We start from the raw sequence: 16253 nt of genomic DNA on the forward strand, positions 1-16253 counted from the left end.
TTCAGAGAAGGTTCCATTTACCATCACACATTGTCTTCTGTCCGTCAACCAATTTGCAATCCAGGTCACCACCTCGGCACTCACTCCAAAGCTTCTCGTTTTATTCACCAGTCTCCTGTGCGGAACCGTATCAAAAGCTTTGCTGAAATCCAAGTATATGATATCGAGTGCTCTTCCTTGATCCAATTCCTTGGTTACCCAGTCAAAAAAGTCAATCAGATTTGTCTGACAGGATCTTCCTCTGGTGAATCCATGCTGCCTCTGGTCCATCAATTCTCCCGACTGTAGATAGTTCACTATTCTCTCTTTCAACAGAGACTCCATTACTTTTCCCACCACCGAAGTGAGGCTAACCGGTCTGTAGTTACCAGCCTCCTCTCTGTTCCCACTCTTGTGAAGCGGGACCACCACCGCTCTTCTCCAATCACTCGGCACCACTCCCGTTTCTAGGGATCTATTGAACAGGTCGCACAGCGGTCCCGCCAGCACATCTCTGAGCTCCCTCAGTATCCTTGGATGAATCCCATCAGGCCCCATGGCTTTGTCCACTTTCAGATTCTTTAGCTCTTCCCATACATTATCTACTGTAAATGGATTTTACTCTGTTCCGCTTCCCTCCAGTTTCTTGTTGTGTAGAGATGGTCCTTCTCCAGGGTCTTCTTTAGTGAACACAGAGCTGAAGTATTCGTTTAATATTTCTGCCATTTCTTCGTCTCTCTCCACACATTGATCATTTCCACCTTTCAATTTCACTATACCACTTTGGACTTTTCTCTTTTCGCTGATGTATCTGAAAAATGTTTTGTCACCATATTTTATCTCCTTGGCAATCCTCTCTTCCACTTGACTTTTTGCCAACTTGATTAATTTCTTAGTCTGCCTCAGTTGAATCAGATATTCTTCTTTGTGCTCCTCCCTTTGGGATCTTTTGTATTTCTTGTATGCAGTTCTTTTAGCTTTAATTTTGTCAGCCACCTCCTTTGAGAACCAGATAGGTTTCATTTTCTTTTGCTTTTCTTTACATTTCTAACATATAGAGCAGTTGCCTTGGCGATTGCTCCTTTCAGATTGGTCCACTGCTGATCCACATCTCTCTCATTTTCCCATCCATTTAGTTCTTCCTCTAGGTACTTCCCCATTTCCTCAAAGTCTGTGTTTTTGAACTGTAAAACTCTGGTCTTTGTGCTTCTTTTCCATATTCTTTTAGTGATATTAAACCATATCGTTTGATGATCACTGGTGCTGAGGTGGGCGCCCACCTTGACATCAGAGACAATATCTCCATTATTGAGCACTAAGTCGAGAATAGTTCCTTCTCTTGTGGGTTCCAATACCATTTGTTTGAACAAAGATACTTGCATGGCATCCACTATTGCTCTACTGTTTTTAGATTCTGCAGATGGGATTTTCCAGTCTACATCTGGCATATTAAAGTCACCAATGATCACCACTTCCCCTTTCTTACCTATCTTATGGATGTCTTCAACCAGATCTCTGTCCAGCTCTTCCTTTTGATTTGGAGGCCTGTAAACCACTCCAATATAAATGGATGCTCATAGCCATAGTCATGCATGACTCCATGCTGGTGGTCAGCTTTATTGAATGGGTACTGAGCCCAGAGCAAGAGGCTTATATGGCTCCACTTCAGGCTGTACCAGCAAATCTAAAGATTTCAATTTAGATGGTTCTAGCAATCTCAGGCCATGCACCTGGAGACTCCACTCCAGGCAATGCCCACAGTGCTAAAGATTAATCCAGCTCTTGCTGTCCACAAAGCTCTAGCAAGACAGTTCCTACTGCTTCAGCTCCTAAGACAACTCCACTTCAGGCCAAGCCAGCTCCTTTGATGATTCTGCTCCAGGATGAGACAGCCCCTCCTGTGAGGACTCTGCTTCAGGCTGTGCCATTAAATTCTATGACTACATGCCAGTCTGTCCCGGCATCTCCAGCCCTTGCACCAGTGAAGTTAGCAACAGCTGCCTCTATAGCAGCAATGTCTGCTCTTGAACCAGTGAAGTCCTCATCCACTGCCTTTTCAACTCCAGTTCATGTCCTTGACCAGTGAAGTCTATCTCCACTACATCATCAGCTCCAGTTCCTGTCCTTGCACTGGTGAAATTAGAGCCAGCTGTCTCTACAGCTCCAGTGCCTGCTCTTGCACTAGTGAAGTCCATGCCAGCTGCCTCCAACTCCAGTTCTTTCCCTTGCTCCTGTGAAGTCAGCGCCAGCTGTCTTTACAGTTCCAGTACTTCTCTTTGCACTAGTGAAGTCAACTCTATTTTTTGCATCCATGAGTCCAGCTCCAGCTGCCTCTACAGCTGTAGCTCCAGTTCCTGCGCCCATTAATCCAGTTCCAGTTCTCAGAACAGCTCTACTGCTGCTTCTATAACCAGCAAATCTAGCACTAGTTGTCAGTACAGCTCCAGTATCTGCTACTGAACCAATAAATTTAGCATCAGTCCTCTATATAGTTCCAGTTGCACCCAAGACTGCTCTTGATCATGCTCCAGTTGCCCTGAGATTGTAACATAGTAATGATGGCAGAAAAAGACCAAATGGTCCATCCAGTCTGCCCAGCAAGCTTCCCTAAGTAATAACTGCCATTGTGTGTAAGCTACCCTGGTGTTTCCCTTAAGGGTAGTGACTGCCGCTCTCTGCAGTTATCCTAAACTTTATGATAATTCATAAAAATTTCAGCTAGCAACATTTTTTACTGGGTGATGAATTTTCTTGAAAATTCAGATAGTACTGCTTGACGTACATTGCTTATGGACTTTGCCGTAGAAGCAGTCCTGTGCTTTTTCCCTTATGCGTGAGTATCAGTACCTTACACCGTAGACGTTAGGGCCCTCTTGGTTGTTGTCTGAATCAGATTCCTCTTTTCCCTCTGCCAAAGTGGGGAGCAATGTTGCAGTTGCATTAAAAGCATCAAGGTTTATTGGTTAAGGATAGTAATTTCCATGGCTTCTGCTAAGAGTAGTAACTGCCACACCAACAAGTTACCGCCCCCTTGCACGCTTTCTTCATTTCCTTTACGACTAGGCCATAGAAGCCGTTCTTTGCTTTTTTCCTTATATCTGCGTATCAGCATCCCAGACCATAGACGTTGGGGCCCTTGGTTGTTTTCTGAATCCAATTCCCCTTTTCCCCCCAGCTGTCAAAGCAGGGAAAAAGGTTGCAGTTGCATTAAAAGCAGCAAGGCTTATTGGTTAAGAGTAGTAATCTCCATGCCTTCTGCTAAGGGTAGTAACCGCTGCACCGGCATTTCTTCTTTTCTGTCTTCTAGCCTTTTAGGGCTTGGCTGGGGTCAGATACAGACACAGCTGGACAAGGGCAAGAACTGGGAAACAGACAAGGAACTGAACAGGGTTATGCAAGACAGAACAAGGACTGGACAAGGACAGGGTTTAAACAAGGACTGGACTAGACAGAACAGGCAACAATAAACAGGGAAGCCCAAAAGGGAAAAAGATTGGCTAGAAGAACCTAGTGGACCCAGAGGCCATAAGGTAAGGCAGAAAGGTCCAGGGGTCCATTAAGTAAGGCAAGAAGGCCTGGGATGCCACAGAGCAAGAAAAGGAGGCCCGGGAGGCCACAGAGCAAGGCCGGAGGCCAAGAGATGCCTCAAGGCAAGGCACAAGGCCAAGATTAGCCTCAAGGCAAGACAGAAGGCTTGGGTAGGCAGAAAGGCAAGACAGGGTGGCGAGAAGGTGGCCAGATCAAAGAGCCGAGATAGCTCAATGAAGAGGCACGGAGGCATTGAGCACACTGGGTTAAGTGATCAGTGAGGAGGTAACTGGTAAGGTAATGAGCAAGGCTCACTGAGGACTCCTCGTGGAGGAAAGACTGTGCAGCAGGCTGAAGCTTGGCACAAAAAGACTGCACGGCAGGCAAAACCATGAAATCCTTCCTATCAGTAGGTAAGAGCTTCACAATCTTTTAATGAATTAGTTACAAGTACAGACTGATTTAACCTTACTTCTCAGAGAATGTGGTTCCACTTCTGTCTTTTTCAAACTTAGCGGCAACTCTTTTAGTCCCCTTTCCTGCCCCCCATATTCCTGCATTTTCACTAGGTGTCCTCCTATAATCCCTTCCTTACATGCATACAAAGTGAGGGGTGCACTAGATTGTACCATTAGCTTCCCTGCGTTATGGCATGGCTGTGACATATATATTTTTGGTAAGACCTAATGGGATCTTACAATTCATTTTTTACAAATGAACATTACGATGCAGGTTATTTTGAAGTATAACCCATGACAGAATTATCACTGCTGTAGGCAAACTAACATCAAATAACAAGAAGCTTAAGGTGTCAATGGGCCCACCAGAATTTACAAATTCAGGACTGATCCCTCAGGACGTCTGGAAATATGTCAAACGTTTCTTTAAAAGATTTCTAATCAACAATTAACATTCATGTAAGGGCAAAACCAATCACATGTGCATTTGGCAGTAATTGCTTTAACACATGCCATAATATAACATGCGTTACCCTACAAAAAATACAATTATTTAATGGAAAACCAACAGAGCAGTTGGGCAGAGATTATACCTTTATAAAACTAATGAATGTTTAAAAGAGACAACAGTAAAAGCATAGATCAACCAGAGTCTATAGTACTGCAACAGGTAGGGAACGTGGCATGACTAGATGGGAGTTGCAGTCCATATTTCCCATCACATTCTCTCTCTGCTAAGCTTTTGTGGCTTCTTGGGTTTTTTCAAATGCAACCTTCCTCTCACTTGAAGAAGGAACCTTATTTATTTAAAATGATTTATTAACCACATTATCTACATTTCTAGGCAGTGTACAATAAAACATTCATAATAAAACCATAATACATACCTTGGAAGTTATGAAAGCTTGCCTTTCTATAAAGGCATTATTTCTGCTCAAATATTCTGCTTTCCTTTTTTTTTAAACAGACAATACAATTAACCATAATTATTTAATATTCTGTTTACCGTTTGCAGAAAAAAACAGCTGGGAATCACAAGCTGATTATATTATAAGGACATTACTTTCAGATCTTAAAACTACTAATTGTAAACAGGGCAGTGTGCCTATTAGTGACTTAAATGACATATACGTATTTCTGGCTTTTAAAAATGAGCACTTACTTGACTGACTGCATCCAGTGCAACTGTGGTTTTCAGTGTGTTGGGAAACCATATAATTGTTCTTGAGGTAGCACAAGGAGGCAATTACTAGGGGTGTGCAGGCCATAAAATGTTGTTTGGGGTTCGATTTTCATTGTAGTTAATGTTTTTTGGTTTCTTTTTACGTTTCAGAAACTATGTGCACTGTTTCTAAATAGTGTGCACGGTTTCCAAATAGTATGCACTATTCAGAAATACTCTGCACTGAAAAGAATAGAAGAAAAAACAAACTTTTTTTCTATCGTTTCATTTTGAAAACGACAAGAAATGCTGCTGACATTATCTGTCATTTCAATTGAATATATATCCCTAGCAATTACCATAATTTTCAGTATGTTGGCAAACATACATTTACAAGTGTGATTGGTGAATCTCCTTGTACTTAGAGAATTCATTTAACACTTCAACAAATTAACTCAAAATCTATGGTTATGTGGAAGAGTTACTTTATTATAATATGTAAGCTGAAGATTATCCATATGTTAAATTGTTAAGATTACACATATTTATATGCAGATAGCTATAACATGTGGCTAAATAACAGATTCTTGGAACAATCCCTAATGCATCAACTATTTTGAAAGGCTTCAGTTATTATAGTATAGTAATTAAATTATAATGTTTATTTTGGTTCAATTTAGATTCTGGATTGGGTTCTTCAAGTGAGTTTTCAAAAGCGGTGTTTTCCTTGCATTGCTGTGAACGGATCGCTGGTAGCTTAAACTTCCAGCACTGCTGGTATAGCAATGCTGAAGGTGCCAGCTGGGATTGTGATAGAGGTGTGCTGCAATCTCAGCAGAAGACAGAGATTGCCAAAGGTGTCAAGAGGGTGGAAGGGAGGGAGCAGAGGTGGGGTCATTCTTGGAAAATTATTTGAACCAGGAAATGGTCGGGGGTGGCTGGCCCTCGACTCTTACTACCATTATTTTCTATATGCTATCAGAGGGATTAGGGAGACTTGGTCCAGCTGGGCCATGGTTTACAGTTTGGGTAGGGGGCCTGTCAATCAGGCAGCTAGGCCTGCCATGGTTTTTTTTTTTTTAAACTCTGAATCATATAACTGGCTATATTCTTTTAAATATAGCCAGTTAAGGCTAAAATTATCTAGGAGCACATTCCTGTATAACTTTAAATTTGCTTCAAAGCATGTTTTTGAGTTGCCCAATTAAGTTATATGGCTAATTCCTAATATTGGAGTTAGCCAGATAAGTTAATCAGCTAACATGTCCCCAATGCAGAATGCCCCCAAACGCCCATTATTTATTTGGCTAATTTTTTGCCAGATAAATATCTGCGATTTTGAAAACTTGGCATTTAGCTGGATAACTTGTGAGCTATCTGGTTAAACGCCTTTAAATATTGGCCTCATTACAATTATTTGAGCAACATTACAGCATGGTCAACTTAAACAGTTCAAATACTCCTTGAATTACTATAATATGAAAATGTTCAAATATTTTGGAAACTACTGTAATCACTTTTTGTCCAGCTACAAAGTTAATCATGTTTTCCAGATCTATTGAATAATAAAAAATCTAAGTGAGACTCTCCAAACATCTGAAGGCAAATCATTATCATTTTCTCTTGGATTTTGGATCTAATTATTTGACATTCCAAACCCAAGCTCCAGGTACGTTACATTTCAGGTATGGTAGGTAGGTCTCAGTCCCAGAAAGTTTGTAATCTAAGTTTTGTATCTGAGGCAATGTAGGGCAATATGACTTGCCTAAGTTCACAAGAAGAGAAACGGGATTTGAATCCTAGCTTCCCTGGTTCTCAGCCCACCATTCTAATCGCTAGTCTACTCCCAGCTGCAACCTCCCTACACCAACCTCTTCTTTCTCCTCCCACGTTCCCCAAGGCTGTACCCACTACTCTCTTCTTCTCAACCTGTTCCTACCACTCTCTCACAATCCAAATATATATATATATATATATTCCTTTGGTGGTAAATGCTGCTTTGAACTACTACTGCATTTCACTTCCTACATGACCTGCCGGCAATGGCTCAAGACAATAACAGGGGTTGTCTTGAGCTGCAACTGTCTCTCCCTGTATGGTCGGGTGGAAGGGTCTACCTCATGCTGCAAACACCTCTTCCTCCTTGCATGACCTGGTGCATTGTCTATGGTTCTAGAAAACATGCTTGTGCATATGGCGGCTCATGAGAAACTACATCTACTTGTGCATTTCCTGGAACAACAGACACTGGGTAGTATTAACTTCTATATTCATATCTACCTATATTTAATGAGCTGCAAATGACTCCAGAAGACACTATTCTTCAGTTTCCACAACCCCTGTACTCTTTCCAGCAGCAGAGAACTGGAAGACTTATTGGTATATTTCTCCCAGCAGCCCCAAAATGACTCCAAAGGACACTATCAGCTGTCCAGGCCTAGCCTCCACAACCCCCATGGCTCTTTCCTGCAGCAGAAAACCTGAAAGCTCATTTGCATACTTCTCCCAGCAGAGGACGCTAGATGACACCACAAGCCATCTAGGCTGCAGTTTTTGCAGCCCCCACATTGCTTCCAGAAGAGAACTAGAAGGCTCATTTGCTTGCTTCTCCCAGCAGCCCCAGCTGAGGACACAATGAGCTGTCTAAGCTTCGGCTTCCACAGACCCTGCACTCTTTCCAGCAGTAGAGTATCTGAAGGTTCCTTTGTATATTTCTTTGAGCAGAGGACTTTGAGCCCTTTAGGCTACAGCTTCCACAATCCCTGCACTCTTTTCAGCAGCAGAGAAATGGAAGGCTCATCTGCATACTTCTCCCAGTAGAAGGCTCTCTAGACTTCAGCTCCCATAGGCCAGCTTCTACAATCCCCCTTCTTTCCAGCAGCAAAGGATCTGAAAGCATGGCACCAATGTACTACTTTCTATAAATTTTCAAGAACAGATTTATTTATTTGATACAATAACAGGGAATTAGTTCAAAACAAGGGTCAGTAAGATGTGTAACTGGGTAGTTATAAGCAGATGAACTGTAGTCTCTGGAGGATCAGACAAACATAAAATAAAACAATAGATAAAAAGTACTTTAGATTAGATTGAACATCCCTGCTCCCTTAGAAATTTTAAATTGTTAACAACTGAACAAAGTTAAGATGCAGACCCGTAGCCCAGCAGTGAGAGGGGGGGCTATCCCATCTTTTGCACTGAATGTTACATGTAGGATTATCTACCCAGTTGGTAAGAGGTTTTATTTTATTCTGCTTTTCCACACTTCAAAGCAGATTACATTCAGGTTGTATGTGTGTACTTGGTACAAAGAACTCCCAGCCCTCAGAGAATGAGTCTGATATCTGGAAGTTAGAGTGGCTGGGGCTTGGGCAGGTGGGGGGGGGGGGGGGGGGGGCAGGGCAGGCTGTGCTGTGGGTAAGGAGAGGGACTCAGCCTGAAGGGGCAGACTATGCTGGGGGAGGGGCTTGGCTTAGGGGGCTGGCTATACTGCAGCTGTGTGGAGGCTGCTGGAAGGTGAGGGCCAGTTATGTTGGGGCAGCACGAGTGAGCTGTGCTGGGGATGGAAGAGGATAGGCAGGCTGCTGGGGTTGGGCAAGCTGTCCTGGGGCTGAAGAGGGGAGGGCAATAAATAGGGGACTCTAGGAAATTTCTTTTAGAATTATTGCATTTTAATCATGTGGCTTTTTTTTATCATATTTTTCATCATACCATTGCCTTATTCACTAAAATGTTTGAATTATTATTTAGGGATTGTTTTTATTGTTTTGTGTATAAACAATTATTTTATGTATGTTTTCTTTGTACATCGCCTTGGCCTATTAGTGTGAGGCAATTAATAAATGTATAAAAACAAAATCAAAATTTTATATAATGTAAAAGAGGGACTTGAAATATTTCCTTTAAATCATTTCAGCATAAAACTTTGTAATGTTATAAGCTAATATATGCTCCAATATTTAATCTCATCCCTGAATTTACTCTTTGTTGTATTACTTTGAGTTCTACAGTGTTACGCTCTCCCACACTACATTTCTTTAAACTTAACTTGATACATGGCGATCACCAGAACCGCCTGATACAGGCTGAAAGAATTCAGAGTTACTGTCAGAGCCTGTGGCAAAGGTTCACAATCCCACAGGCCGTGCTGGGTACAGCTGTGAACAGCTTAGATCACAATCCATACACTGACCTGCTGCCACCTGGGACATGTAGATGGTAAAATGATTTGAACTGTATCTTTTGCACAGCACATATAAAAAGGACTGGCATTCATCAAAAACAGCACTTAAACCTAGCAGATAAAGAGTGTTTTCTGATCTATAGCAGCTAAGCTCTTGTGGCTAATTCTTAGGAAAAATGCACAAAAGCAAAAATTTCTTTGGTATCTTTTTTGTGTGTCATTTTTTTTTAGAATTTAGTCTAAACAAAACAGAATACAATCCATTTCTAATACATTGTTTAGTTAGAGTGTTGCAGCTGAGAAATGGGGCAATCTTGTTTTTGGGTTTACTATGCGAGGCTAAAAGTACATTTTTCTATATGTTAGTCATCAATCAGATAATGCACGCCAGTTGCAATATCAGCAGTGATACAATAGAAATGCTGTAGTAATAAAGAAGGAGCAGCAACTAATTCAAGAGCTGCAAATCACTCTTGTTTGCAGGATAACCAAAATATGCAATTAAAAGTTTCTTAAAACCAAATGTATGCAAATATCTTGAATATTCATTATAGATATCCTGAAAACCAGACTGTTTGTAGCTCCCAAGATCAGGATTTGCACACCTCTTAGGTAAAGGTTGTAATCCAATAATGCTTCACTTACATTCTGTGGAATTTATCACAAGCAAAACATCATGAATGTGGATACTAAGTGCAAACCTCATCCAAAATATTGGTAATCATCCTGGAAAACAACAAAAGTTCTAATATGCTTGGGACTTTGTTATTTGCATGATGATTTTCCAAATGATTTTAAATGGGATTTCAGAATACAGTCACAAGAATTATTAGGATTTTGGGCACAGTTTGTGACTGTAATCTACAATCACATTATTTCAGCTTAAAAACTTTCCCCCCCAAAACAAACAATTCAATTTGCAATCAATGTTTTCAGTTTTCTTTACTTTGCAATTGCAGCACTTTTGCAATTTAAATTCCAGATTGTAGATAACTGCCATATTCAGCTAACAAAGTGCTATGAAAATCACTTCTGAGTGATTACCAGGGCCAGATTTAAAATTTTGATGCCCACAGGCAGAAATGGAGATCAGAAGAGGGGCAAAATGCCATGATAGTGCTCTTGTGAAGTGGTGCTGGTGCATGGTCTTAAAGAAGTAGGATCATATATGCACTATTTTCAGGTACCATCCCGGTTACCAAATAGTGTACAAATTATAATCATAAACACACCACCAGCCTCTCTATATTTTATGTTTCAGTGCCACAAAAAGTTTTTTGAATGTGTTTTTTTTTCATATATATATAAAACTTAATATGCTACCTTTAGCTGCGTTCTGCATAGTCACATAAAGCTTCTTATCCCAATGTTCACTGTATATTAAATTGCTCAAAAAGAACCATACTTAACTTTTTTGTTATTATCCCAACATGGCCAAGTTTCGGAATAAATCCTTCAGGGGCAGCATTTTTGGGTTATGTTGCGTGAGCTGCTATAACATCATTACTACAAGAAAGAGATCTTTATTCTGAAACTTGATGTGTTTATGATTATAATTTGTACACTATTTGGTAACCGGGATGGTACCTGAAAATAGTGCATATATGAAACTATCACCGCTCACTCATTAAACATTTTATGATTTGAACATATAAAGCAGTTTTTTTATCTACATGAATATAAAGGGTTATTGAAGTGCGTTATTCTTTTGTTGATGTGAAGTTGTTATACGATTAAGAAAATCTCCACTCGGTAGGTTAAAGAAGTAGGAACAGGCTCATCTTTGGCCTGTGAATTTGGTGCAATAGTCAGTTGCCTGTATCTAAATAAGGGGCTGGTAGTTACTAGGAAGTTTCCATCTTGCAAACAGTGATGCCTCTTGAATAGTCTGAAATTGTACTCTAGTATTTTAGGAGAATTACTGATAATTTAAAAAAAGGAACCATCAGTACTTGTATTAAATTCTACAGACACTGTTACTGCATTTCTATTGACAGCAGAGCATTCCTGTAATAAAGGCACCTCCATGATGTTAACATACAAAAGTATACCCCCCACCACATCAAAAGAATAATGTTCTGTCAACCACTGCCAACAATAAACCATAGCAAATTTCTACATTTTTGTTTCTTAAGACTGATTATTCACATATCTGGTCAAAGTCTGAAAGTGAATCATTTCCCCAACCCAACTTCTTCATGCTAACAAAACTTGAAATGCCGAAGTATAAGCATCAAATGAGAAGACCAAATCCAGCAATGCACCCCTCTTAAGTAATGAAGTTTCTATGCTGAAGCATCAGATGAAGGCTGCTTAACAAAATGAGCAGATGTCAAATGCGCATAGAATATTCTGTCAGGTAAAACCATGCCAATAGGCATTAACTTGACAAGTATGCTATTTCCCCGACTCCCTGACCAAGATTTTTTTTTAACTCATCATAGTCTTAAAATAATATGCATGTCAACACTTGCGTCAGTGGTTATTCTAATATGCACTTACAGGGCCTGAAAAATGACTGCATTTTGCTGATGGCTCTGTGTTTGAATACAGATGGCGCAGATTTCTAAAGATTATTCCAGCAAGGACAAAAAGGAAGAAAATCCTTGGGGAATGATTCAAACTTGGCAGGCTGGCCTATATTTCCCCTCCCCCTCCCACTCTCTGCAGAAAGGGTATTTACATGCAGATTTGTTTTATTTCTCCTACCCATAAGTCAGAATCAACTTTTACTCAGCAAAGCCTTCACATATTTAACATTACAATATAAAACTAAAAATAATTTTACAAAAGACAAAGAAAACAGTGTTCTATCATTACAAATATTAATGAAAAAAAGCATATCAGATTACACAGAATACCTTGGACAAATCCCTGAAGTTGCTAGGAAGGGTAAGATCCAACTCTTCGGATTCATAATTGGTGATAACCCAAGGAAACACTGGGTACTGATTTAAGTCATTGTAAGAACGCCCTGGTTGAAAAGAAAAAAATAAAATATTTCACAGAAAGGCATACAAAAATCAAGTGAACATCTTCTCCAGGTATCAGAAAGGTTTTGAAAAGCTCTTTCTAATGTACACTGGCTGGTTTTGGCTTCATGTAAAACTCTTATATACTGCCTTCTGGTGAAAGACCAAACAAAGCTATTTACAACCATTTAAAAATACACTATAGCATAAAATACAACAGTCAATAAAATACAACATTAAATACAAGATAGCAAACAGGGAATACAACATTACCAGCCTACCATCCATAATTTGCCATATCTTCCTGCCTAATAAAATGGTTCATCATTTTTGTCTTTAAAGGCACACTACACCAAATAAAAATATTTTGGTTTCTTGGAACTCTGGTGCTGTGTGCTCTTATATATTACTACACCCTTTTGAGGGAAGCTTGCTTTTGAATTTATTCTTTTTTAGGATAATTTGTACAGTTTTTGAAAACAGCCTTCTATCTGGGAAAAAAATGACATTATTCACCTCTGGATTAGTTAACCTGGCTTCATTCTCTATTCTATTTATACTTGTACAGCTACCCTAAGATTACAAGCAAATTAGTTTACATTAAATACTGGAGTTGATTCAAATGTTCTGTTCATATAGCATTTAATAGTATACTGGATGGAATGTATCTTTAATCTCTTTCTAATGCAGTGAGTCCAGTGTAAATGGACATTCATCATGTTAGATCTACATATGAGAACAGAATCAAAGGTCTCATCAGTCTTTCTAGAGTACCATCCACCCAACTGTTACCTTATAGACTCCTTAGAGGCCTCATTCCTTGCAGTACTATTCAATTAAAGTTGACCCTTCCTCAATTAATCCCACCTACAACACACCTGGTTTAATTCTTACCAATCATGGTTTTACAGTTTTATCTCAAAGTCTCTTTTGTCTTTGTGTCTCATCAGTCTATCTTGACTACAATGTAAGCTCCTCAGAGTAGGGACTGTCATTATGAGGATAATTTTTAAAAAGTAATTTCCTTGAGTAAAATTGTTTTTTTACCTGTGGAAATCAGCTTTTATAAAGTTGGCCACCCTAACTACAGACATGCAGTTTGAAAGTTACTATCTTAGGGAAGAGTAACCCAAATTATAGCTACACAATGCAAGGGTCCACCACATTAGGAGTCACCATTTTGGAAAAAGATCTAGGCATAATTGTTAATATGTTGAAATCTTCTGCTCAAAGTAAACAGAATGCTAGGAATTAACAGGAAAGGCATAGAAAATAAAATAGAGAATATCATGCTGCCTCTGTATCGTTCCATGATGCATCCTCATCTTTAGTACTGTGTGCACTACTGGTCACTACATCTCAAAAAAAGATATAACAGAATTAGAAAAGGTACGAAGAAGAGTGACCAAAATGATAAAGGGGATGGAACAATTCCTCTATGAGGAAAGACTAAAGAGGTTAGGACTCTTCAGCTTGGAGAAGAGATGGCTGAGGGGAGATATGAAAGAGGTTTATAAAATGAGTGGAACGGAACGAATACACGTTAATTGGTTGGTTACTCTTTCAAAAAGTATGAAGACTAGGGGACATAAAATGAAGTTACTAGGTGTTACATTTAAAACTAATAAGAGAAAACATTTTTTTTTTACTCAACGCATATATAAGCTCTGGAATTTATTGCCAGAGGATGTGGTGAAAGCTTTAGTGTAGCTGTATTTAAAAAAGGTTTGGACAAGTTCCTATAGGAAATGTCCATAAACCATTATTAAGGTGGAGTTGCAGAAATCCACTGCTTTATCTCTGGGATAAACAGCATGGAATCTATCTACCCCTTGGGATACTGCCAGGTACTTGTGACCTGGATTAGCCACTGTTGGAAACAGAATACTAGGCTTGCTGGACTTTTGGTCGGACCCAGTATGGCAAGTCTTATGTTCAGTTATCATAGAGAACTGCTTTAGTTGCTCAGAATCATCACCATCAAAGAATGTTTCCAGTGTGAGTATGTCCTCAACATACTCAGTAAAAACTAAGGCAAAGAATTCATTCAGTTTTTCTGCTCTTTGCTTATTCTCACTGTGCACTCGTTTAATCCCTCGATCATTTAGTGGCCCAGCAGACTCCCTCACAGGCTTTTTGCTTCAAATATACTTTAAAATGTTTATATTAGTAGTTTTTACCACTATGGCAAGCTTCTTCTCAAATTCTGCCTTGGCCAATCTTACTACTGTTTTACATTAAACATGCCAGTGCTTATGCGCTTGACTATTTTCCTCATTTGAGGCTGTCTTCCATTTTTTGAATGATGTCCTTTTGGATTTAACTGCTTCTTTCACCTCACCATTAAGCCATACTGGCAGTTTTGTCTTCCTTCATCCCTTTTAATGCATGGAATACCTTTCCAAGATGGTATTTTTAAACAATGTTCATGCTTCATGCAAACATTTGACCTTTGCAACCGCTCCTTTTAGGTTTTTTTCTAATTTCCTCATTCTATCATAGTCTCCCCTTTTTAAGATTATATGCTATAGCAGTAGTTTTACATAATGTCCTGTTTCTAGTGATTATGTCAAATTTGACTGCATTATTCTCACTATTGCTAACAGTCTCCCCACAGATTCTACCAGGTCCTGTGCTCCACAAAGAACTAGATCTAAAGTAGCTAGCTTCTCCTCTCATCAGTTCTAGGACAAGCTGGTCCAGGAAGCTGTCATTCATGGCATCCAGAAACCTAATTTCTCTAGCATGCCCTGTTGAAACACCGACTCAGTCAATATTGGAGTAATTGAAATCTCCCATTATTATGTTGCCAAAAGTATTTGCCTTTCTAATATGTGCCAGCTTATCTGTTTCTACATCTTGCCAGATGGACTGTGGTATACACCCACTCCTATACTCTTACCCATCCCTACATGAAGTTTCTGTCCATAAAGATTCCATTAGATTTTGTTTCTTGCAGGACTTCTATCTTGTTTGATTCTGTGCCATATAGTGCCACCCTTCTACCACTTTGATTTGCCACTGGTTATCCTCCTTCACCATGTCTCAGAAAGGCCTATTATGTTTATATTCTCATATGTCGTCATACATTGTAACTCTCCAGTCTTTCTTTTCAGACTTCTGGCATTCACATACTGAAATCTTAGAGTATATTTCTTATTTGTATACAATTATTTGCATTCTCTTTTTTAAATCTATTTACTTCAGCCTTAATCACAATATGTATATCAGGATATTGTAACATCTCTGTTTTGTCATTATCCTTGGAACCATGCGCTTCTGTACGTCTGTCTGTTTTCTCTATTGGTCTAGTTTATGTTCCAAAATGCAGGGGAGGATGACCATATCTGATGATCTTACGGTAGCCAAATAGGTAGACTAGGTGACAGCAAAAACAAGAAGAATGCTTGGGTGCATAGGAAGAGGAACAGCCAGGAGGAAAACAGAGGTGATATTGTATCTGCATAAGTTTCTGGTGAGAACTCATATGGAATACTGTGCAGAGTTTTGAGAAATCACATCTTCAGAAGGATATAAACTGAGTAGACTCACCACCCTACAGATCTCCTGAGGCGACAGTAACTGACACTCTGCCCAGGAGGTAGCCTGAGCCCTAGTGGAATGAGCTCTGAGATCCAAAGGCACCTGATGCCCTCGGGCTATGTATCCCGCGCAAATGGCTTTCTTAATCCAATGAGATATGGTCGCCTTTGACGCTTTGTCCCACTTCTTTGGGCCACCAAAGAGAACTAACAAATGATCAGAACGTCTGAAGTCACTGGTAACCTCCAGATAACGCAATAAGGCGCACCGCACATCCAAAAGATGAAGGTCTCTGTTCTGAGAAGACTCCCGGGACCAGTTAGGGAACCCCGGAAGCTCCACAGTTTGATTGACATGAAAGGCTGAAACCACCTTAGGGACAAAGGACGGAACCGTACATAATGATACCCGATTGTCGTAAATTCGAA

The 16253-nt window shown here is 39.8% G+C and overlaps 1 protein-coding gene across 1 annotated transcript in view; it reads right to left on the minus strand.

Moving 5' to 3' along the window:
• Positions 1–16253, minus strand: part of LRBA (LPS responsive beige-like anchor protein) — a 1658631-nt gene that overhangs the window by 362257 nt on the left and 1280121 nt on the right. Inside the window, 1 exon segment of the mRNA XM_029605291.1 lies at positions 12172–12284. Coding sequence (XP_029461151.1) covers positions 12172–12284 — 113 coding nt within the window.

The sequence above is a fragment of the Rhinatrema bivittatum genome, chromosome 1, assembly GCF_901001135.1.
Source record: "Rhinatrema bivittatum chromosome 1, aRhiBiv1.1, whole genome shotgun sequence".
In the NCBI taxonomy this organism is placed as follows: Eukaryota; Metazoa; Chordata; class Amphibia; order Gymnophiona; family Rhinatrematidae; genus Rhinatrema; species Rhinatrema bivittatum.